The sequence below is a fragment of the Sebastes umbrosus genome, chromosome 6 (genome assembly GCF_015220745.1).
Source record: "Sebastes umbrosus isolate fSebUmb1 chromosome 6, fSebUmb1.pri, whole genome shotgun sequence".
NCBI lineage: Eukaryota > Metazoa > Chordata > Actinopteri > Perciformes > Sebastidae > Sebastes > Sebastes umbrosus.
The window spans coordinates 29729870-29755440 of NC_051274.1; the positions used below are offsets into that span (position 1 = coordinate 29729870).

Here is a 25571-nt window from a genome sequence, read left to right on the forward strand (position 1 = left end):
TAATTCCAACTTTAAAAAAAAATCCAATATACATCTGTTTGAACTTCACATTTGAACGTTTTTGTATTAATAATGATGATTTAATTGATGTGGTACGGCGGAGTATTAGGTCCACATTGAAGAGAAAAAAAGAAATCTGAGATTTCGAGAATAAAGTCATAATATAACGAGAATAAAGTTATAATAATCCGAGAAAGAAAGTTGTAATATTATGAGTATAAAGTAGTAATTTTACGTGTTATTTTAGAGGGGAAATAGAGCAGCATGTGTGAAAATGAGGAACTTATGAAACATATACTTTAGTTTAGGTTTCACAAATAACGAAATACTTCATCTTTCGGCACATCAGTACCACATTATCATCAGTATCAGGACCTTGAAAAGATTGTGCAAGAAACTGCGTTTATTCTGAAGAAAGAACAACACAGAGACCTGATGGGGAAACTGCGTCTTTATGGAGGAGGAAATTACTTTTTTTCTCGTAAAGTTATGACTTTATTCTCGTAATATTAGGACTTTTTTTCTCGTAAAGTTCTGACGTTATTCTCGTAATCTCAGGGGTTTTTTTTCTTTCAATTTGGCACTAATACTCGGTCGTAATGTGGCAACTGCTTTCCAGAAGAAGTTTAAAAAAATAAATACAGTGACAGGAAATGGCACAGCAGAAAAAGAAAGTATGAAATGAATGAGACGGCAAAATTAAAACAATATAAACATAAACAAATGTGAACTTAACATATAGAGAACATTTCCAAACACACAATAAAGTGGTCATAGTTTGTCAGTTATTCTAGTGCGTTTTATTCTTGTTTTCAGTGAAGCTCATACAGTATATCGTATTCTAGTTATTATGAAGGTTACCTACCTTCTGCTGCTGCTGCTGCTGTGTAAACGTGTGTGTATGTCTGTGTTGTGTGTCAGCGTTGCTGTATAAGTGCGAGGCTCAGCGCTCCAGCTGTGGTCAGTGCCTCAAAGCTCCGTCAACCTTTGAATGTGGCTGGTGCACTGAAAGCAGGAAGTGTCTCCTGCGCCAACACTGTCCGTCAGCTGAGCAGAACTGGATGCACCACGGCCGACACAACCTGCGCTGCAGCCACCCGCGCATCACCAAGGTAGGGAATGAAACCCACAACCTCATCAGCACTGACGCAAAGGAATTATTAGTTAATTGTTAGTTTTTCAGTTTTGAGGGTTTGCATCTTATGTGATAATAAACTGAATATTTTTAGGTTTTGGATGGTTTAAAACAATCCATATGAACAGGAACCTTTGGCTTTATGGATTTGTGATGGCCTTTTTAAAATATTTTCTTATATTTTTTATCGACCAAACAACAAATTGATTAATCAAGTTTGTAATCTGTAACATTAACGACTTGCAGCCTGAATCTATTTTAAATAGTCAACAGTAAATGTCACATAGAAGTGGTGTACATCATCTGAAAGCTGGAACCTGAAGATTAATTTGAGATGCAGCTCTGCACTGTGTGTCAAGTTCTTCTAGCCATTAATAAGAAATAATTATTAATTTATTATTTAATCAATTACAGTAAATTGTGAAAGTGTTTAAAAGCGTAGAACATGTTGATATGAGTATATGATGTCCATCCCCATGCTCTATTATGTCTCATAAATTGTTGCAGCAATTTTTGGGGTTGATACCATTTGTTACACAGATTTGGTGCTAAATTTAACCATTTTTTATTTACTGAAAATGATCAATAATCCCTCCAAAATACCACATTAAGACACCAAGACCTTGAGGAACACCATAGAAAAAGCCATGCTGTGATTTGGTTTCAAAAACTTTTGACATTTTGGAGATTTCTGCAAGAATTTCATTTTTTGGCGATTGGATGGCGAGTGCTTCTGTTGTGTAAACTGCTCAGAAACCCCCTTATTGTCAATCTACCTAGGAAAGCCATCCCTCCACTGAATGCTCTAGGTCTCTAGTTTGTGGCTGTAAAGATTCATGAGCCTGTGATTATCCTAGAGGTCACCACAGGTCATTTTATACAGTGAGGTCCGATTCAGAAAATGGTCTCACTACAATGAAATGGGGACTAACATCCTCACACATGAATACAGTTGGACTCGTTGGATCCACAAGAGTCTCAGTAATCAAACATGATTGATGACTGATTAGTGATTGATCCCGCCCCCCCACAGATTGACCCTCTGACAGGACCTCGGGAGGGGGGGACGCGGGTGACGATCGAGGGGGAGAACCTTGGTCTGCAGGTGAAGGAGATCTCTCACGTCCAGGTGGCCGGCGTGCGCTGTAACCCCGTCCAGTCGCAGTACATCAGCGCTGAGAGGTCAGTCAGTGTCTGTATGTTGGTGTGAACACATGGTTGCCAGAGTGTCAGAGGCGTGTCCTGACTCTCATTCTCTCTCTCTCTCCGTCTGTCTGCAGGATCGTGTGCGACATGGCCGAAGCTCTCCTCCCTCACTCTCCAGGAGGTCCGGTGGAGCTCTGCATCGGCGTCTGCAGCGCCGAGTACCGGACCCTCTCCACCCAGACCTACTCCTTCGTGGTGAGTGTGTGTTCGTCATCAGTCAGTCGACATGAGGCTAAAGAAAATGAAGGACTACTTCTAAACATCAGACAAATAGCAGGTCAAAGAAAGATCAGCTTTAATCAACAAGGATTAAGAAAGAAACTAAATAAAAGGTTATTTACTGTACTGAGTCATAACAAAGTTTTTATAATAATAGTAATAGTAGTAATAGTATATTGACATGAAGAAGTACAACAGACAGTATTAAAGTAATGTTACTTAATATATATTCATTTTGGAAAGGTTCAACTGTAATACAGAGCTGAGTAACAACAGTAATGTGGATTTACTGGTAACAACCTCCTCCTCTTCATCCTCCTTCTACTCCTCCTCTTCATCCTCATCTTGCTCCTCCTCTTCTCTACCTCCTCCTCCTCCTGTTCCTCCCCCTCCTCTTCCTCCTCCTCCTCTTCATCCTCCTCTTCTTCTTCCTCCTTCTCCTGTTCTCCTCATCTTCCTATTCCTCCTTGTCTTCCTCCTCCTCCTCTTCCTCCTCCTCCTTCTCCTGTTCCTTCTCATCTTCCTCCTCCTCCTTCTCTCCCTCCTCCTCCTCTTTCCTCCTCCTCCTTTTTCCTCCTCCTTCTCTTCATCCTCTTCCTCCTCCAGAGCCCCAGTTTCAGTCGGGTGCTACCAGGGAAGGGTCCTGTCTCTGGGGGAACCAGACTCACGGTGACGGGTCGTCACCTGGACGCCGGCAGCACCGTCATCGTTTACATCGACAAGGAGGAGTGTCTGTTTGTCAAGTCAGTCTGGATCCATTGACTCTCATCAATCATTAAATTAATAAACATAAATCACATCATTAATCAATCATCCCTCCTCCTCCTCTCTCCCAGACGGACCAATCGGGAAATAATCTGCATAACTCCTGCCTCCCTGTTGGGCTCTGGCCCCGCCCCCATCCGTCTGATGATTGACAAGGCCGAGGTGACGAGCTCAGACACCAGATACGTCTACACCGAGGACCCGACCATCAGCAGCATCGAGCCCAACTGGACCATCCTCAAGTAAGAGGATCCTCCTCACAGATAATCACATCATCAATCACACTATTGATCTGTAACTGACCGTGTGTGTGTGTGTGTGTGTGTGTGTGTGTGTTTGTACAGTGGCAGTACAGTGATAACAGTGACAGGAACCAACCTGCTGACCATCCAGGAGCCCAAAGTCAGAGCCAAGTACGGAGGAGTGGAAACCAATAACGTAAGAGCAACCTGAGACTTTACATCAGAGGTTTCCCAACATGAGGTCAGGACCCCGTCAGGGGGTCACAGGATGAATCTGAGGGGTCACAACGTGATACACATGAAACATATTTCATTTTATCTTTTCTTAAGAAGGTTTTTCTGAAGGGTCCCTTTATAGCCCCCTTCTCTGTTAGTAACCATGATGAGGTATTTTGTGGGCGGAGCGTTAAGTGGAGGCAGAATAATTCTCTGAAAATGTTAATTAACGCTGGCTAGCAAGTATTGTTGGCTTGTTTTTAACAACAGTGGCTGAAGAAAATACTAGTTTATCTCAATATGTTCTGTCACTCACTCTCCAGGATCACGAGTGTTAGATGAGAAAGTTAACATTAACCAACGGGACCAGATTAGTCGACCTCTACGCTGCTGCCAGACTACTTCAGGAGGAGTAGACGGCTAGATTGTCTGTCTCCGGAACTGGCTAGTTAGCTAGCTAGCTTGTCCGGAGATTGACTACTCCTCTCAGCGAAGTAGTCTCCTAGCGGCGAGGAGTGAGGCAGAGGGACCGTGATGTCATCGTGACGTTTTTAAAGACTTGAAGTTTGATTTTTACTCAAGTAATCTCTGAAAGCTCCCGATCTAAACATAATCTCTGTCTGTCTCTAGTTCTGTACTAAAGGCAACGACACTACGATGACATGTTTGGCTCCTGGTCTGGTCTACGGTAAACCCAACCCACCAGAGGGGGCGCTGCGCCCCGACGAGTTTGGCTTCATCTTTGACCAGGTAACACACACACACACACACACACACACACACACACTCAGAGACAGCAGGATGCCGACAGTAGCAGTGAGTCCCAGTCCCTGATGTTATATCCTGATGTTCTGGTCCTGTCCAGGTCTCCGCTCTGCTGGTCCTGAACTCCACCCCCTTCACACACTACCCAAACCCGACCTTTGACTCTCTGGGGAATTCTGGGATCCTGGAGGTCAAACCAGGGTCACCCATCATCCTCAAGGTAAGAAACATACACACAGGAAGTACAGAAGCAGAGACTCAATCTGACGGAGACACAGCGTTTATATACATACTGTATATGTATAAGAACAGGCGTCTGGAAAGTAACTAAGTACATTTACTCAACTACCATATTTAAGTACAAGTTTTAGGTACTTGTACTTTACTTGAGTGTCTCCATGTTCTGCTACTTTCTACTTTCCATTACATCTCAGAGGGAGATATTGTACTTTTTACTCCACTACTTTTATCTGACAGCTTTAGTTACTTAACAGATTCAGATTATTAAAACTAAATCTAATCAACTAATAAATGATGATGTATTATTATAAACTACCCATCAGTATATAGTCATTAAAATGAGCTCTACCTGATGAACAAATAAATTATACCAGAAATATTATAAATATTATGCCAAAAAATATTAGTAAAATATCCCCAAAAATAGTAAAATATCCTAAAAATATTATTGAAATATCCCAAAAATATCAGTAAAATATCACCCAAAAATATAAAATATCCTAAAAAAGTCAAAAAAATCTAAAAAAATATTAGTAAAATATCCCCAAAAAAATATTGATAAAATATCCCAAAACATATTAGCAAAATATCAACAAAATATTGGTAAAAATCCCCCAAATAGTAAAATATCCTAAAATGATTAGTAAAATATCAACAAAATATGAGTTAAATATCAGAAAAACATTAGTAAATTTACTAAATTATCATACAAAAATAAGTAAAATATTTTTAAAAAAAAATCTTTAATATACCAAAAATAATTAAAAGCAGATCCACCTTTACCAGCTGGAACATTAAAGTAATGAACACATTAATGCATCAATTATTATAATACAATTATACTTTTACTGAAGTATGCAGGACGTTTACTTGTAACAGAGTATTTCTACGCTGTGGTATTAGTACTTTTACTGCAGTACAGGATCTGAGTACTTGTTCTGGTTCCAGGGTAAGAACCTGATCCCGCCGGCGCCCGGTAACAACCGTCTGAACTACACGGTTCTGATCGGAGAGTCTCCCTGCCTGCTGACCGTGTCAGAGAACCAGCTGCTCTGTGATTCGCCAGATCTGACCGGAGAACAGCGAGTCCTGGTGAGTGATGGGACCTTAGCCCCGCCCCCTCTTTTCTTCACCTGAACGTGATTGGTTCATGATCGATCAGACGCTTTTCAAAAGGACTTATAATATGTTTTAGATCATCAATTAGTAGTTTAGTCAATTAAATGTTGTTACAGATGAAACATTTTATCAGTTAATCAGTGAAATTTTTGATTTACATTTATCAATAATAATTTGACACATTTGATGAATAAATGAAGACAAAAGGAGAGAAGTGATGAGAGGAAGAGCGGAGGAGGAAAGGATGAGGAAGGAGAGGAGATAGAAGAGAAGACGATAGAAGAGCAAAAGAGGAAGGAAGAAAAAGAAAGGAGCAAAGGGGAAGAGGAAAAAGAGGATGGAAGGAAAGAAATAAAGGAAGAAGAGGAGAAAAGGAAAGACGGGAGAAGTAGGGGTGGAGTAGAAGAGGAGAAAAGAGTGGAGGAGGAAGGAAAAGGGGAGGAAGCAAGAAAAGAGGTATGATGAGAGGAAAAGAGAAGAGGAGGAATGAGAGGAAATGAAGGATAGGACAAGAAAGGAGGAAGAAGAGGAGGTGAGTGAGGAGGAAGGAAATGAAGGAGAGGAAGTGAGGGAAGAGGAAGAGAGGAGGAAGGAAATGAAGAAGAGGAAGTGAGGGGGGGTGGAAGGAAATAAAGAAGGGAACGATGGATAGGAGGAAGAGGAGATGAGGAAAGAAGAAAGTGAAGAAGAGGAGGTGAGGGAAGAAGAAGGAAATGAAGAGGAAGTAAGGGAAGAGAGGAGGAAGGAAATGAAGAAGAGAAGGAAGGATAGGAGGAAGAGGAGATTAGGAAAGAAGAAAATGAGGAGGTGAGGGAGGAGGAAGAAAGGTCTTTATAAAGGTGAAAGTCATTAAGTGCAGCCGCAGGGAATCATGGGTAATTGGTCTGATGTCACAGATCAGAGGCTGACACACACACACACACACATATATATATATACATGTTCAAAGTGAGCAGACAAACCAGAGCAGACAGACTATTGATGCATTATTAAAACTATTGATTACTAATCAATACAGAATGTCATGTTAGTGCTCCTTCTTCTCTCTGATGAATAAATGATAACTGATGAACTGATGAGTTCCTATCAACTCGTCTGCATCATTTATTCATCACATTATTCATACGAGCCTTCGTCTGTTTTTATAATCGATGTTTATAACCTGTGGAAGGAAACACTTTAATAAAACATTCATACAGGAGACAACACACATAATTAATACACAAATATATAATATGAATATAAAGATGTCTGCCAGTATACGTCTCTGTTAGTGTGAAGATGTTTGATGTCCACATTTGGGAATTTACAAAAAAGTAATGAGACAAAACATGGAGGGAAAATGTAAGTTTTAGGCGTTTGATCAGGATCCTCCTAGGGGTTTTCTGGGTACATCCTCTGGTAGGAGACCACGGGGTCAACCCAGAACACGATGGAGAGATTATATATCTCGTCATTGTTGGGAAGGTCTTCCAAAGCCGAGGGACAACAATAGAAAAAGCAGGAAAGATGATCAAAATCGTCAGCCTTGATGTTAATGTTGTCTCTCTCTCTTCCTCTAGATCCTAGTTGGAGGTCTGGAGTACTCCCCGGGTACGCTCCATATCTACTCCGACAGCGCCCTGACGCTGCCCGCCATCATCGGCATCGGAGCGGGCGGAGGCGTGCTGCTCATCGCGATCATCGCCGTGCTGATCGCCTACAAGAGGAAGACTCGCGACGCCGACCGGACGCTGAAACGCCTCCAGCTGCAGATGGACAACCTGGAGAGCCGGGTGGCGCTGGAGTGCAAGGAGGGTACGTTCTGTAGTGAGAGGATGTTGTGGTAACCTGGTCTAAAGACCGGCAGGAAACTAAGCAATGTACTGCTGTGGACGTCACGTTAGTTCAGATCAGAAAGTCACACAATTACACAAACAAACCAACCGATCGATGCAGCCGTAGACCAGCAACTCCCGTGTTCTGAGAGGTCAAATTACTGGTTTTGTGAATGGACTCTGGTGGCTTTGAAAAGAGTGATACAACGGCTTCAGTTCCCCGTCAAAAAGGGCTGTCTGACGGCGAGTTTTTTAGCCGTTATATCACTCTCTTCAAAGCCACCAGACTCCATTCACAAAAACAGTAATTTTACCTCTCAGAACACATGAGTATACATACAACCCCACTTCTCTCAGTTATTTCCAATCTTAGCACAGCTAACGTTGACTCAGCTAGTGCAAGCGTTCACATTATTCACAACCTTATTGATTAGCTTACTGTGCTAACCTACATCACTGCTTTCTGCTAACGGCTGAGTGGACGTTTCCATTTGAAAAAAATGAAAAAGAACGCAGATGGACGTGCCCTTTAACGTATGGTAACAAAGTGTTTGTTCTTCCTCCCTGCAGCCTTTGCAGAGCTGCAGACAGACATCCAGGAACTGACCAACGACATGGACGGAGTGAAGATCCCCTTCCTGGAGTACCGAACCTACACCATGAGAGTCATGTTCCCCGGAATAGAAGAACACCCGGTCCTCAAAGAGCTCGACGTACGAACAACACACACAAATATATCACTTCATTACTTCTATCCACAGAACAAATACCAGGACATATTACAGAAATAGTCTGAGCTGCTTTTAAAGTGTCTGTGTGGTGAAACAGAACAACCCTCCGCAGTATCTACAGCGTCGTCTGGGCCGCCACGCAGCTTTAATTAAGCGAACCCAGCATGAAGCTCTGAGCCACTGAGCCTCTGTTCTCTGCAGCAGCAGCTATGAATTAGATTTACTCAGATCCTAATAACTAGGTGTGGAAGTAGATCAGTCTCTGGGTGGAAGGATTTCCATGAATTTGATGAGAAATGGCAGAAAAGTTTCTTTATCTTTGTCTCTGTTCTCAGCGGACCGACGGGAGCTCCAGAGGTTTTCTGTCTTCACTGTGAATCTCTATTATTATTATTATTTCAAACAGATGGCTTGTTTTTTCTGCATATTATAATTCTCGTCCTGGTTTCGATTTATTAAGGTTTCTTTTAAAATTATAGGGTTGGGCAATATGACAATATATACTGTGAGATGGTATACATTTGACTACTGTTCTCACACTGTGAATGTCAATGTCAAAAAATATATAATAATATTTATAGTGCAGCATGAAAAATCTTTCACTCCTTTGAAGAAAATTCCCATAATGCTTTGGGGGACGTTGCTTTGGTTTCAGTGAGTTATGCTCTGAGCTACAACTTGAGCCCCATTTCTTTATCCTATATTAGTTGACATTTAATCAAACTCCATTAAAAACTCTGCAGAATTAACAATTAGCATTTCCTGTTAGCAGCGTACCCATGGATGTACAGACAACTATCACTGGATTACTGTGATACTGAAGAAAAGTTAAAAACATGAAGATTCTCAGGGGAGTTCTGCGGCGTCTTTTCTCTCTGATTTCTAAGTGGATTTATGGACAGCTATTCCTGATGGACATCAGAGATAATTACATATTGCAATGACATTATAGTGTATAAACCATTTATTATAATGATTATATATTTATTGGAAACAATAAACACAGTAGGGCCTAAACTAAAGGGTTACTATATATGAATAAAATAATTTAAAACATGTAGATGAATTCTGAAATTTCCAGAATCTAATTTTAAGAGGTTATTTCACAAAATCAATCGATTTATTTTAAGTATTTTTTAGAGTTCACAAATTCAGACTGAAAGTATGTATTTCAATTTAGTAGATACATTTCATAATGATGGAAACAGTTGCTTTTTATATTTATATTATTCTGTTATTTAAAAAAAGTCACAATCGGAATCAGAAATACTTTATTGATCCCTGCGGGGGAGCGTTACATTTGCCTCGTATAATCACAAGAAATGTAAGAAAATAGAAATAAAGGAGTATGTAACATGCAAATTATGTGCTACAATATAAACAAAAATATATGTAGAGAAATATAAGAACTAAAATTAAAAATAAGAAAATGAGAATGTAAAAAACATTTGCATTAAGAGGTGTGATATATATAGCATATAACTCCAGTGCAAAAAGATTATGTTCCCATGTCAGTACTGGTCCAGAGTACTGGTCCAGAGTACTAGTCCAGAGTACTGGTCCAGTGAGGACAGGCCCCTAACTGTTAGATGTGTGTCTCTGTTTGTGTTTCAGTCTCCAGCTAACGTAGAGAAAGCTCTGCGTCTCTTCAGTCAGTTACTGAACAACAAGATGTTCCTGTTGAACTTCATTCACACTCTGGAGGCTCAGAGGTCGTTCTCCATGAGAGACCGAGGGAACGTCGCCTCGCTGCTGATGGCGGCTCTGCAGGTACCTCCTATAATAATCTGTGAAGCTGCTGATAACATGGTTATAAACTCTGCAGGTACCTCCTATAATAATCTGTGAAGCTGCTGATAACATGGTTATAAACTCTGCAGGTACCTCCTATAATAATCTGTGAAGCTGCTGATAATGGTTACAAATATGATTAATACATGTACCATCATTAATAGTTACTGATAGTTGTTTTTAGATCAGTCTGTGACTGGTAACAGGTCCTCAAAAGTGTGTTATAAAGATGTATGGATGTTAATAATTCCTTAAATAGATGTTTTGTAGGTGGTATCAACTGTTAATAACTAGTTAATAGATGTTTTATAGGTGGCTATGTCTGTTAATAACTATTTAACAGATGTTGTTGTAGGTGTTAATATCAGTTAACAGCAGATTAACGGTTGATCTTTGTCTCGTAGGGTCGTATGGAATATGCTACCGTGGTGTTGAAACAGCTGCTGGCCGACCTGATCGAGAAGAACCTGGAGAACAAGAACCATCCCAAACTGCTGCTGAGGAGGTCAGTACACCACCTTTGACCTTTGACCCTTTTAGCCCAAACTAAATGGGATAATAAGATGATCTTTGATTGTGGATCAACCTGAACATTCGACCTGACCTTTGACCTCTCTGTGTGTGTGTTCAGGACGGAGTCTGTAGCTGAGAAGATGCTGACGAACTGGTTCACCTTCCTGCTGCATCGCTTCCTCAAGGTAATCATCATCTCTTCGTTTGTTCGCTCCTTACTTCCTTCCTTCCTTCCTTCCTTCCTCCTTCCTTCCTCTCCCTAATTGACCTCGTTAAGCTCTTCCTCTCCAGTCTGACCGTGACCAATCAGACCAGAGCTGCAGTTGATTTATTCATAGGAAATGAAGGGGATTGGTTAAATCCTGCTGCTGGTGAGTTTTCAGGATTAAACTGTGGTAATGAAGGAATCTCTGACACTGTCTGTCTCTCTCTCTCTATCTATCTGTCTGTCTCTCTCGCTCTCTATCTATCTGTCTGTCTCTCTCTCTATCTGTCTCTCTGTCTGTCTGTCAGGAGTGTGCTGGCGAGCCTCTCTTCATGCTGTACTGTGCCATAAAGCAGCAGATGGAGAAAGGGCCGATCGACGCCATCACCGGAGAGGCTCGCTACTCTCTGAGTGAAGACAAACTCATCAGACAGCAGATCGACTACAAACAGCTGGTAACACACACACACACACACACACACACACACACACACACACACACACACACACACTGTCATACTTATATCATACTCAATCAAAGACAACTTTAGTGAAAACACTGTGCAGGTTCCTGTTTTTTTCCCCGTATTTAAATCATGCAGTGCAGCGACAAGTGCAAAGCTGTAGGTTTTGGGTGCACAGACTGTAGATGTTAAAGGGCTGGATGGTGAATGGAAATATAGATCAGAGGTTGTGGTTATTAATACAAACACTCTCAGCCAATCACATCACTGGTCCCATAGCTCTGATACAGCTGAGCCAATCACAGTCGAGCACGGCGACGACGACATCTGAACAAATGAAGAATCTCCAGCAGAACATGAACACACAGAGACAGATGGTGTTTAACAGTTCATTAGTACAATTATGATAGAAACAAACAACAATAACAAATAGTTTAGTGAAGTCGTTTATATGATCACATTAATCAGACACTACTTATCATAATTCTACTGTATTCAATGTTGTTCATGGTCACATCATATTGTTAAATGTGACATTTCAGGAATAAAACACTGAATGTTTATTATTGATCAGGTGTTTCATTTTGGACGTTTCTACTGAAACAACATGGAGACTGTGTGGACAGCCCGTTCTCATTCCCAGGGCATAAAATACCGACGCTATGTCACGCCCCTCAGTGTCGGATACCGACGCACAGCAGAAGGCTAAACTATTAGCAACCCTTTCTCTCCATCTCTGAAACACTTTGCCGATATTGTACGACTCTCTTTTTGACTGACTTTACTGAAGATAGTTAACTATAAGCATCCAAACATTTATACGCCCTCAATTTATCAGTACAGCGCTGCCGTTAGCCACCAGCCCGCTGGTCGGACGGCTGGCTACTTAGCTAGCTTAGCTTGCTAATACCGCCATGCTGTCATGCAACACAGAAAATGCCAGCCGTCTGCTCCTCCTGAAGTAGTCTGCCAGCAGCGTAGGGGTCGACTAATCTGGTCCCGTTGGTTAATGTTAACTTTCTCAACTAACACTCGTGATCCCGGAGAGTGAGTGACAGTACATATTGAGATAAACTAGTATTTTCTTCAGCCATTGTTAAAAAAACAAGCCAACATCTTGCTAGCCAGCGTTAACTAACATGTTCAGAGAATTATTCTGCCTCCACTAAACGCTCCAACGCACAAAACACCTCATCATGGTTACTAACAGAAAAGGTGGCTGTAGTGACGCTGAGGTGTCTGACAAAGCGGCCGTATGTGACAAGTTGGGATGAGAACATGTTGGTGTGGACGCTTGTTGTGTTGACGTAGTCTCAGTAGGATGAATATTCAGTGTTTGTCGTGTCAGCTGGTTATTATTATTATTATTATTCATTATTATTCATTAATGATAACACAGTCTGACAAACAAACCACTGCTTTGAATCACAGACCGTGTTTCTGTGTTTATTATGTAAATTAGTGTTTATGTCTGAGTGTGTGCGCCGACGTCTTTCTGTGTGAAGACGTTGTAATGTGTTTGTCCTTTCTATGTATTTGTGTGTGTGTGTGTGTGTGTGTGTGTGTGTGTGTGTGTGTGTGTAGTATCCAATTCAACAGCCGGTCGATAATGATGTTTTCATCACTGTGACAACAATGTGGAAAATACACACACTGTGTAATAAAGTTCAGACAGTTGATTCAATGCTGAACTGTCTCTCTGTCTCTCTGTCCCTCTGTCTGTCTGTCTCTCTGTCTGACTGTCTGTCTGTCTCTCTCCCTGTCTCTCTCTCTCAGACTCTGATGTGTATCCCTCCGGAGGGCGAGGCGGGGACGGAGGTGCCGGTGAAGGTGTTGAACTGCGACACGGTGACTCAGGTCAAAGACAAACTGCTGGACGCCGTTTACAAAGGAATCCCGTTCTCACAGAGACCTCAGGCCGACGACATGGACCTCGGTAACTGCTTACATCACAGACACATGACTCAAACCGACAGCCTGTTAGTCCGTCTCTCAATAGTGTCTGACTTCCTTGTCTGTGTCTCTCAGCTCCAAGCCCATTGGTTCCTACTGAAGATCTTTAAAAACACAAATATATACATTTTCATCAGTAATATCCTAAAACAGCTGCTCACTGTAGTTTTATCAAACAAACAGGAGGAGATAGTGACTTTGTTGGCTTTTGTTGACTATTTTCAGCGGTGGATTAATCCACATGTGGTGCTCTGGTGAGTGAGAGTGGCAGCAGGACGGTGTATGTGGGATTGAGTCAGACAGGGCCGGTTTAGGGCGTAGGCCACATAGGAGGTCACCTAGGGCGCCACCTTCTGGGGGGCGCTGATGGCCCTCTAAAAAGAAAATTATAATTTTTTAAAAAATGCTGATGGGTACCCTTCCTCATTTTTTGCATTAAAGTAACAAATAAAGAAAGAAAGAAAGATATACACTGTTCATCCCTGTAACTCTCTTTCTGACACTTTCACACACTTATTTGTTGATAAAAGTGTAAATTGTAGTGAATCTGACCAAACACTTTTAAGCCAATAACATCAGGGACCAATCGTTTATTTATATTATAATAAATACAGTTATTTATGAAAATAAAAATCTTTTGTCTTAAAACCTGATGCAAAGTATGATGTGGGTTGCGGTTAATGGGGCTAGGGTCAGAGTTTTTTGCCTATTTAGCCCAGGGCACCAAAAGGGCTAGAGCCGGTCCTGGAGTCAGAATAAACTACAGTGTGTGTGTTCATGGTAATGAAGTATCAACAGTGAGGCTCACTGCTGTGTTTTAATGGAGCTCTATGATACAGAGGAAGAAGATATGTTCATATTTCGGCATATCTACCACTTACTATTTATTCTGTACATCACTCTGCACTTTTTATTACATTTTGCACTTCTGGTTGGATGCTGAACTCCATTTCATTGTCTCAGTGCTTTGTGCAACGACAATAAATAAATAATACATGGCGTGTGTTTGTGTTGTCAGAGTGGCGTCAGGGCCGACTGACCAGAATCATCCTGCAGGACGAAGACGTGACCACCAAGATAGAGAGCGACTGGAAGAGACTGAACACACTGGCACACTACCAGGTACACACACACACACACACACACATTTGGAGGTTAGCAGAATAGATATATGAGGTGAATTTGTACTCAGATTTCATACTAATTTCATGCTAATAATAATAATAATAATGTTAATAAGCACAGAAAATAAAGTTTGATTAATAGATAAAATCTTTAAATGATCAGAAAATGTTACTGTTTTTTTTGGTGGTGGTGGTGGTGGTGGTGACCAAACCTTTCTTAGTGGGAGTAAAGTGGAGCTACAGACCTACAGATCCTAATGTTGCAGGATTTATATATTCTCCACAATGAACGGCTGCTTTCACTCAGTCAGCATTATTGTCTAACACATGACGAAGTAATATGTCCCAATTGTATGCATACTGCATGCAACAGTACATATTTTGTAAGGGCAGCTGCAATACGTACTAAAAGTAAAAAGAAAAAGTATGAGATTTGCAACATAACCATAGTTGTATTCTGGGGCTTTTATATTGAAAAAAGTAGGTCTATCTATAGTTTCCTGTTAACATGCAGTGACAGTTGGAGGTTTTTATTTAAAAAAACAAGCCTCATCCTGAGCTTTCTGTACTTCCTGCAGTTATTCTATGGGGCTTTTATTTTGAAAGGGTGGGGGAGGGTAGAACATAGGGGTGGAAACATTATTTATTTATTAATCTAGATATTTTTCCAAAGTAAAAGTCCTTAGAAGTGTATGATTTAACTTTTTTCCCATGGTCTAGAGTTTAAAAAAGTTAACAAAAATCAAAATAAATCACAATATGAAATTGCAATGTTTAAAAATCGCAATACATATTGAATCGGCACCCAAGTATTGTAATAGTATCTTATCAGGGGATAGGTGTATCATCCCAGACCTAGTAGGACAGAATCATAATAATAATAAAGATAAAGATAAAGAAGCACAGAAAATAAAGTTAGATTAATAGATAAAATCTTTAAATGATCAGATTTCTTTTGGTGGTGGTGGTGAGACCAAACCTTCCTTAGTGGGAGTGAAGTTGTGTTACAGTCCTAATCTCACAGGATTTATATATTTATATCCTATATATATTCTCTATAAGGAACGACTGCTTTCACTCAGTCAGCATTATTGTCAAACAGTGTCTTTAAAAGTAGGTTTTGAAGCAGATTAAGAGCTTAAAAGCTGAATATGTCCTTTGGTTAGATGACGACGCCGGGCAGCCTCCGTCTCTCTCTGAGCTCTTTATCACTTCCTGCTCTGACACGTGTGGAGAGTGAATCCAGATTGTGGACGAGATACGAATCGACCGAGTTAGCTGACTGAATGGATAATTAGTCAACTGATTGATGGAGCGATTGGCCGACTGACTGATGTGTTGCTGTGTGTTGCTAGGTAACGGACGGCTCTCTGGTGGCGCTGGTCCAGAAGCAGGTATCCGCGTACAACATCGCCAACTCCTTCACCTTCACCAGATCCCTGAGCAGATACGGTACAGAGCGGAGATACGGCGCCCGCACACACACACATTAACTCTGAGCCAATCAGCAATCAGATAACTTCTCCCCTGTCTCTCTTTGTGTCCTCAGAGTCGTTACTACGAACGTCCAGCAGTCCTGACAGTCTGAGATCTAGAGCTCCGATGATCACCCCGGACCAGGAGACAGGTACTGCAGCAGCAGCAGCAGTAGTAGTAGTAGCAGTAGTATTGCAGCAGCAGTAGTAGTAGTAGTAGTATTAGTAGTAGTAGTAGTAGTAATAGTAGTAGCAGTCCTGACAGTCTGAGATCCAGAGCTCCAATGATCACCCCAGACCAGCAGACAGGTACTGCAGCAGCAGTAGTAGTAGTAGTAGTAGTAGTAGTAGTAGTAGTAGTAGTAGTAGTAGTAGTAGTAGTAGTAGCAGCAGTCCTGACAGTCTGAGATCCAGAGCTCCAATGATCACCCCAGACCAGGAGACAGGTACTGCAGCAGCAGTAGTAGTAGTAGTAGTACTGCAGCAGTAGTAGTAGTAGTACTGCAGCAGCAGTAGTAGTAGTAGTAGTACTGCAGCAGCAGCAGCAGTAGTACTGTAGTAGTAGTAGTAGTAGTAGTAGTAGCAGCAGTCCTGACAGTCTGAGATCTAGAGCTCCAATGATCACCAGGAGACATGTACTGCAGCAGTAGTAGTACTGTAGTAGTAGTAGTAGTAGTAGTACTGTAGTAGTAGTAGCAGTAGTACTGTAGTAGTAGTAGCAGTAGTACTGTAGTAGTAGTAGCAGTAGTAGTAGTAGTAGTCGTTGCTTTGATTAAAACAAAATCTTGGCATTAGTAGTTTTAGTTATGTATTATCAGCTGCTTAGAGAGGACTGTATACTGTGTGTACTGCACTGTACAGTATGTGTGCTGTGTGCTTTCAGGGACTAAACTGTGGCACCTGGTGAAGAATCACGAGCACAGTGATCAGAGAGAAGGAGACAGAGGCAGCAAGATGGTTTCTGAGATCTACCTGACCAGACTGCTGGCTACCAAGGTAACAAACACAACAACTCTCTGTCTCCTATCATCTTCTTTCTACCGTTAACACTCTAAAAAACAGGAAAGGAGACATTTTATAGGCGGTGCAACGGCCCATAATGTACCTGCACACACCGCAGTTTTCTACAATTCATCCTGAGAGGAACATGAATGATGAACCACATTTCATCACAATCCATCCGATAGTTGTTGAGACATTTGGGTCTTCCATGCATGGAGACATTTTGTTTTTTTGTTTAATCTTTTTCATATAAAGTGAGACATTTATTTTGTTATTATTATATTTAGTCATTTAAATTATGGCTGTTAAAATATTTAATCCCATGTTTTGGTCCTCCCTCCACCAGGGGACGCTGCAGAAGTTTGTGGACGACCTGTTTGAGACGGTGTTCAGCACCGCCCACCGGGGCTCTGCTCTCCCATTGGCCATCAAATACATGTTCGACTTTCTGGACGAGCAAGCCGACAAACGACAGATCACCGACCCGGACGTCCGACACACCTGGAAGAGCAACTGGTGAGAGAAAATCCAAAGATAATGAAGATTTTTCTCACAAGACGTCGATGACAACAGTTTAACAAATCTTTCTCCTCTCTATGTGTCTGCAGCCTTCCTCTCAGGTTCTGGGTGAACGTCATAAAGAATCCTCAGTTCGTGTTTGACATCCACAAGAGCAGCATCACCGACGCCTGTCTGTCGGTCGTCGCTCAGACCTTCATGGACTCCTGCTCGACGTCCGAACACCGGCTCGGCAAAGACTCTCCGTCCAACAAGCTGCTCTACGCTAAAGACATCCCCAACTACAAGAGCTGGGTGGAGAGGTAGCTAACATTTTAACACGTTAATATGCTGTAAGACACAATGTAAGAACTGGATGGAGAGGTCGTTAACATGCTAACCAAACTACATGATCTGGGTGCAGACTTTGTTAACATGCTAACTAGGGAAACAACACATTACCGTGGTGATACAATTAATAAAGTTTGAACTTATACACTTCGTGTGTGTCCTGCAGGTACTACAGGGATATTGCGAAGATGCCCAGCATCAGTGATCAGGACATGGATGCCTACCTGGTGGAGCAGTCTCGTCTGCATGGCACTGAGTTCAACACCCTGAGCGCGCTCAGTGAGCTCTACTTCTACATCAACAAGTACAAGGAAGAGGTGAGAGCGACGGGGTTTCATGTCTTGATGACATCACAGTTGCTGGTCATCAGTGTCAGGTTTGACATCATTACATTTCAGATAGTCGCTGTGTCTTAAGCGTAATTTATATTTGCCACATCTGCAAGGGTCGAGAGTGTCCGCACGGCCAAAGTGACGTCACTCCATCAGACACGGCCCTTAGCAGGGGGTTCCTTGTTGCGGGTTTTCACCTGTCCATGCACATCCAAATTTTTCTAACATCGCGGGTTGGGCAGACAAAATGGAGAACTATGAGGACCTTTGAGAATGTGTTTGCCACGGAGAAACCTGCATGGAATATAAAAGATCCAAACGTTTCCTCGTCACAATTCCACATCAGCTCATATCCATGCGACCGTCCTTGCGGAAAGTATAACCGAGGCATTAGGTATCCAGTTCTGCTATTGGCCAAGATCTCAGCTGACGCTACATAGGCAGTAACCAATCTCACCAGAACTGAAAGTTCAATCAGTAGTCAGCGCAGAGGGAAAAATACAACACATAGGTCAGATTGCCGTGAACATTGACGGCAATATTTATGGTGGCCAACGTTTCTAAGAGTAAGGGCGCGTTCACACCAGCCTTGTTTAGATCTGTTGAACCGAATCCTGGAGCGTTTACCCCCTTGGTGCGGTTCGTTTGGGTTGGTTTGAACGCCGGACTCGAACTCTGGTGCGGACCAAACAACCTTGTGTGCACCCTGGAGCGGTTCATTTCTGGTGTGAACACCATTCGAACCAATCACAGGAAGCGTACCATACCAGTGTCATTTCATTGGTTTTCCTGTTTTGGTGACTGGTGAACTAATAGCCTATTTGCGCGGTGGCTACCACTGAATTTGATGAATTTACTGTTTATAAGACCAACCTGTGGCATCCAGAAGGCATCCTGATCAAATGCCTGAACCACCTCAACTGACTCCTCTAAATGGGGCAGTGGTTTTACTTCAAGCTCCTCACCCTGTCACTGGGGGTGAGCGCAGACGCCTTGCAGAGGAAACTCATTTTGACCGCTTGTATCTGTGATCTCATTCTTTTGGTCACTACCCATAACTCATGACCGTAGGTGAGGGGTTGGAATAGACCGGTTAATCAAGAGCTTTGGGAGGTTTGAACTCTTACTTGGGGCAGTGACTCACTCGCTGTTGTCCGGCAGAGTACCATGACCTCAGACTTAAAAGTGCTGACTCTCATCCCGACTTCTCACTCGGCTGAAATCCACCACGCAAAGCCAAAATTGCCAACCTCATGGTTGAATCACTAAAGTCATCAGGATTCATCCATTAGGAACCATGAATATCTGTAGAAATGTCATCCATCATGGATCCAACGCATCACTTGAAGCCTGACAGGATGATATATGATATTCTCGTGTGACCTCGTGACATCACGAGTATTCAGCTGCCGTGCAAACGTAATATTTCTTTGTACTGGTATGATTTGTTATGTCTTTCCTCCGTCTCCGCAGATCCTGACGGCGTTGGACCGGGATGGGTACTGTCGCAAACACAAACTGAGGCACAAACTGGAGCAAGCCATCAACCTGATGTCTGGGAGCAGCTGAGAGGAGGGGAGGGATGAATGGACTGATGGACTGATGGATGGATGGGGGTGGGGGGTGGGGAAGAAGTATGGGGAAGGGGGAAGTGAAGACGTTTTGTTTTCTGAACTGTTGAAACAGTCAGCTGAACTGCTCAGTGTTGGACCGAACTGACAGCCACAGCTCCGGCCCTTTAGCAATCAATCCATCAGCGATTTATTTGTCAATTGATTGATTGATTGACTTGAAGACTGATTGACTGGATGGCTGGGACCCCAACTACCTCCGTTCAGTGACGGAAAATCAAGTTTCCAAACCGATTTGGATACATTTACAACGTGACTTCAACGTGGAGTCATTTTGGGGCAAAAAAACAAACCTAGATGCATCTGTCGGTTTGGATTTGGATTTAAATTCACTGCAGGTGTAAGCAGGGATCAAAGCAAGGGGGGAGGGGGGGCGTGGCTGTGGAAAGACCTGGAAACTAGACTACAGACTGAGTCAGGTGTCACCAAACAATGGATGTGACGTGAGGACTAATCGACCTGACTTCAGGATTCCCAGCCTGGTTGAGAACTTTCTAGACGCTAAGTTGAAGAGCAAAAGGTCAAGTCAAGTTTCCGTCAAAGCTACGGACTTCACCTGGGAAGGCTTGTTCTGGTCTAAAGGATAAGAAGAAACTAAGCTGATGGTCAAAGGGGTCATAGTAACATCGCAACAGGTTTGACCTTACCTTGAGAGTCTGGACGAATCCGGGCTAAATATCAAACGGTCAAGTCAAGGCTTACCACAGAAGTTCGAAGCCTCTTTACTGATGTCGTTATTACGGGCCTCACCTCAAATCCTTAGCCTCGTATGGAAAGATCCGGATTCACTGTAAGAAGTTCAGGTCAAGCTTTAAGGAAGGAAAACGTCAAAGTCAAACTTGTTGGCGAAGGATTTGGGAGGTTGTTTCAAGCTTTAACGAAGGAGAAGGAAGCAAACAAACTGATGACTTGACCTAACTTTGAAATCACTGCTGAGTCTCGAAAGATGTTGAAAATATCAGAAGTTTTAAAAAGGAAATAAGGACTCAATGAGCCGAGACAATTTGACTTGACCTTGGACTGTTCGGCCAAGCCTCGTCAGGATCTAGAAGTTTCTAAGTTGCTGTATAACCATTCAATGTTTTTCTCTGGACAATCACTCTGTACCACAGCACACTGAGCCCGATGCCTACCGACCGACCAGTACCTGTGTCCATGAACCCGTCCTCTCCTCCCGCTGTCTTCTTTTCCTTTCCTTCCATCCTCAACTCCTCTGAATTTCACCTCCTACTTTGCTTTCTTAATTTCGTCTCCTTCTCTATCTTTCTCTCTTCCTTCCATCCTTACTAGTTTCCTCTTTCACCCCACTTTTTATTCCTCTCCCCCTCAACCCCGCTCCCTCATTGGTCAGTCATGCTGGCCTCTGGCCATCCTATTGGCCAGGAAGACTCTTTAGTAATGTACTGCCCGACCAATCAAGACTGTGGAATTCGCCAGAATCATGAATAATTAAATTAATCCAGAATTACGTTATGAATACATTCCAGCACAGGCACACAGGCAAGGTCTGTAAATAAGCAGGTTGACTCGCTAATCTTTCGGAAGCGAAGAACTTCCGAGAGTGGACTGACCGGCATTTTTCAGGACCAGAACGACCTGGAAAATGGGGTTCTGGATTCAGCACCAGTCGGTAAACTTTGACGCTGGTTGGTGCAGATCGCTTTATTGTCGGACCCTTGCACATCCACCCACATACAGCCATGCTTTACAGCGCCATGCGTACCGTGCCCAGGGGGAAATACTGTGCAGAGCTACAAGCCCAGTGCCATGTAAAGAACCGGACCGGATCACGTCAGAACTGGACCGGACTCGGACCAAACCCGGATCAAAACAACCTGGAATGGAGTTTTAGCCGGACCGGACTCAAGAACTTTTAAGACTTGTGGCCATAATTGTAAAGAAACAAAAAAAGAAAGATAATAATAATAATGATGATAAAGTATAAAAGTTAAAAAAGAATACAAAAAGAAAGGAAAAAAAAAGAAATATTGAAATGTTAACATGTAATAAGAACTTTGTGGATTTGACAGTATGGATTTTAAGGAGCTGAACTTGTATAAAGCTGAACATTATGTTACATCAGAGTCTGGAGAAAGAGAGAGAGCTAGGAGACCGACGCCAAACCAAGTCCATCCTCACACCATCAGACCGGACTGACCGGAACAAACTGGATTTAACCGGACTGAACTGAATATCTGCTCTGTATGTCGACGGTGGAAAAACAATCTGGACTTTTTGGTATTTTCTTGCCAAACTGGATGTTTGAACAGAGTGTAGTGTATCGGATGGAGGGGTGGCCCGGAGGTTCTGGTGGCGTTTGAAGGGGTTAAATTCTTGCATGTGTAGCCTCGGATGGGCTCTTTGTTTTAATGAGCTCTTGTACATCCTAAAGAAGAATGAGGGCGCTTTCACACTGCCGGCTCAATTCTACAACCATAAACTTGAAAATATGATTCTTTTTTCTTGCACCTCGGTCCATCTGGATGGTCCACCACACCTGCGTCCAACCATGTTGACGCTGGTAAACAAATACTGTAACTCAAAGAACTGAAGTCCAGTGTTAAGCGCTCTTATTCTCCATGAGTGATTAGTTAAGTGTTGGATGAAGGACTTTCCAACATGGCAACGCTGCACCCCTCATCCCCCTTACACCTCTTTTTTCTGTGGTAGAACATTTTCACTTCGCACAATTGGATCATATTTATTTGTTCAGAGGTTCATTTTGTGTTTAAAAATTAATGTCCAACAATGATATTTGGCCATTAAAAACTAAAAAACAAACTAGTTTCTGCTCAGCAGGGCAGTTTTGAGCCCATTTACATTTCTTTAAATACATTTTATTCACCATGTTTTGAGCATTTAATTAAAATTTCAAGGCAGTAACAGTAATTTTTCTTCAAATTGAATTTATTTCACCAGAATAATCCGGAGTCGAAGTTTATGAATCCATCTCCATAGTTTACCACCAATCTGTCTGCATAGTTTACCAATCCTTCTGCATAGTTTACCACCAGTCCGTCTGCATAGTTTACCAATCTGTCTGCATAGTTTACCACCAGTCTGTCTGCATAGTTTACGAATCCGTCTGCATAGTTCACCATCAATCCGTCTGCATAGTTTACGAATCCGTCTGCATAGTTCACCACCAATCCGTCTGCATAGTTTACCACCAATCTGTCTGCATAGTTTACCACCAATCTGTCTGCGTAGTTTACCACCAATCTGTTTGCATAGTTTGCCAATCCTTGCATATTTCAACATGAATAGGTTTTTAATCTTTATGTTATGTTTATGAGCTCCTTCTCTAGAGAAGGTGTTATAAAACACCATCAGGTCTTTGTGTTGTGTGAAAATGTTCCACCACAGCTGAAGAAGCGTCTCTCTTTTGGCTCTCTGCGATGCCATAAAGCTACAAAGCACCTTTTTTTTATTTTCTTGCTGTTGTTTCACTGTCATTTGAATCTTTGGGGCCAAAAGGACCCGAGTGAGGAAGAAGAGGAGGATGAGGAGGGAGGAAGGGTCCTGATAAAAGACTGCCTTTTAGATGATTAATTATAGAACAGGGAGGGAAGCCACTACCATACCAATACCACTGTTCATCCAACCTGTGTGTGTGTGTGTGTTATCCTGCTGCTGCAGTGGAAACTCAACCGTTAAATCACTGATCGTATCTGCAGCTCAATTAAAAATCTTTTTCTTTACAGTCGCACCATTTAAATCGTCCGATCGGTATCTTCAACGCTTTTGAAATCTCAGATCAGATCTTTGCTCTCCTTTTTTTTATTATATTTTAATAAAAATCTCAGATCGCCCTTTAAACTCAAAGTCATCAGACGCTATTTAATTACGTCCTCGTCGCCATTTTGATCAGAATTTACCTCTTTTTTTTTTTGTCGGTGTGATGAAATGAGAGTTTAGAGGAGGAGAGGAGTCTCTGTCAGCATACTGAAGGATGAGGAAGAGGAGGAGAATCCCAAGAGGAAAATGTAAAGGAAGGGGAAAAAGGGGGGATGCATAGACAATATAGAGGAGGAGGAAACACCCGCTGCATGCTGAAAAGTGAGGAAGAGGAGTGGAAAAGGGGGAAGAAATGACTATTGGATAGCAGAGAGGAGAGTGTAGAGGAGGAGGAAGAAGAAAGAGTAGTGCCGAAAGGTTAAGAAGAGGAGGAAAAGCTGATCAAATGCAGAACGGAGAAATAAATGTTGGAGTAGAACACAGGAGGATCAGGATGAAAAGAGGAGGTCAGACTCTCTTTTTGCATGCTAAAGTGAGAAGAAGAAGGAGGAGGAGGAGGAGAGATGGAAGGAGACGCTGCTGGAATACTGAGAGCAGGAGAGAGGGAGAATACTGATCAGGGAGGAAAAAAGACGGAGGCAACGTCATCCATCAAACCGGTCGAGGAAGGAAAGGTCTCTGAGAGGAGGGAGGAGGAGAACAGACCTCCTCCTCTTCCTCGTTCTCCTCCTGGATGACCAACAGAAGGGAAACCATACTCAGGCATACATGACATTTATTACAGAATTACGTTTTTAATGACTTGCAGGTCAGAAAAAAAAAACATGATTCACTAAAACAAAGGTACCTGCACACTCCACATGAACATCACAACACATCCAGGTGAAGGTGAGGGTGTGAGCACACCTGTAAATATGTCTACATATAATATATATGTATCTGTATAATCAGGTCTGCTAATATGCTCACATTTATCTGATTTGTGTTCCACATAGAACAGAAGAACTGGGAACGTGATGGCAGTGTGGAGGCATTTCTTTATGTTGATGTGCAGGTTAGTTTTGGAGGATTGTCCGACTGTCGAGACAAATGTTTTCCAAAAGATATAGAAAGACAGCTGCTGTTGTGGATCAATCGTAGGACCGATTATGAAACCTCAAAACTGTGTCGCTACCAACCAAAATGTTAAGAAAACTGCCAAGTTCTAAAAAGCTAGCATTAAATGATGAGTCAGCAGTTTGTTGAAACTCCAAACACCTGTGTTTACATTTACCTGAAGAGGACTTGTCAGGTGGCAAAGTAGGAGTTAGGTAGATAGATGAAAGTTTTTGTAGTGCCATAACATTTCTGTAAACCTAAACGTCTACTAGGTGCTGCTACAACAAAACTCGGACCGTATTGAAGGCTGTTTTAGGTTGATTTATTTGTCACGTACAAGTTACATCACTTCCAAAGTTATTTAACCCAAACCGCCATCTTTTCCTAAACCTAACCAAGTAGTTTTGTGGCCTAAACTAAAATCGCTCGTGTTGCCGGACATTAGTAGGAAAACGCATGAAAAATAACTTTTCGTAAGATCATACGAACCGTTGTACGAGGATACGTTAGTTCTAGTTCTTTAGTTCTTTATTGGTGCATATAATAAAATAAAACAAAAGAGAAGAGATATACAATAACATGAATAAATGCACAGGTGGGTTGAAAAAGGAACCCACCTAACAATGAAATTAAAAACAGCTGTATTACAATTTACAAACAGACATAAATATTTTTAAAATATCTAAAAGAAAGAAAAGAATAAATGCCAGAGATTAAAGACAGGAAGGAAAAAGAAAGAATATATATGATAATGAATAAAAGACAGGACGACAATAACAAATGTTTGCACTGCTTTCATACACTGAACTCACCTCATTTACATAATACTGTACTTCGTCAGAGAAGTTGTTTAAGATCTCTTAAAAACCAGAAGATTCAAAATCTCGTTCCTGATTTAAATCTGTTTTATGTAGACAAAGTGTTCAAAGTGTTTCAACAAT

The 25571-nt window shown here is 41.9% G+C and overlaps 1 protein-coding gene across 1 annotated transcript in view; it reads left to right on the forward strand.

Moving 5' to 3' along the window:
- Positions 1–25087, forward strand: part of plxna3 (plexin A3) — a 122365-nt gene extending 97278 nt beyond the window's left edge. Inside the window, 24 exon segments of the mRNA XM_037772637.1 lie at positions 922–1112; positions 2169–2317; positions 2416–2536; positions 3167–3303; positions 3397–3567; positions 3670–3763; positions 4414–4533; positions 4649–4768; positions 5737–5880; positions 7470–7704; positions 8295–8437; positions 10070–10225; positions 10651–10751; positions 10878–10944; positions 11273–11419; positions 13205–13364; positions 14400–14503; positions 15861–15957; positions 16055–16132; positions 16864–16976; positions 17329–17498; positions 17591–17803; positions 17998–18148; positions 19637–25087. Of these exon segments, the coding sequence (XP_037628565.1) occupies positions 922–1112; positions 2169–2317; positions 2416–2536; positions 3167–3303; positions 3397–3567; positions 3670–3763; positions 4414–4533; positions 4649–4768; positions 5737–5880; positions 7470–7704; positions 8295–8437; positions 10070–10225; positions 10651–10751; positions 10878–10944; positions 11273–11419; positions 13205–13364; positions 14400–14503; positions 15861–15957; positions 16055–16132; positions 16864–16976; positions 17329–17498; positions 17591–17803; positions 17998–18148; positions 19637–19732 (3278 nt within the window). The 3' untranslated portion in view covers positions 19733–25087.
- Positions 25088–25571: the final 484 nt, after the last annotated feature.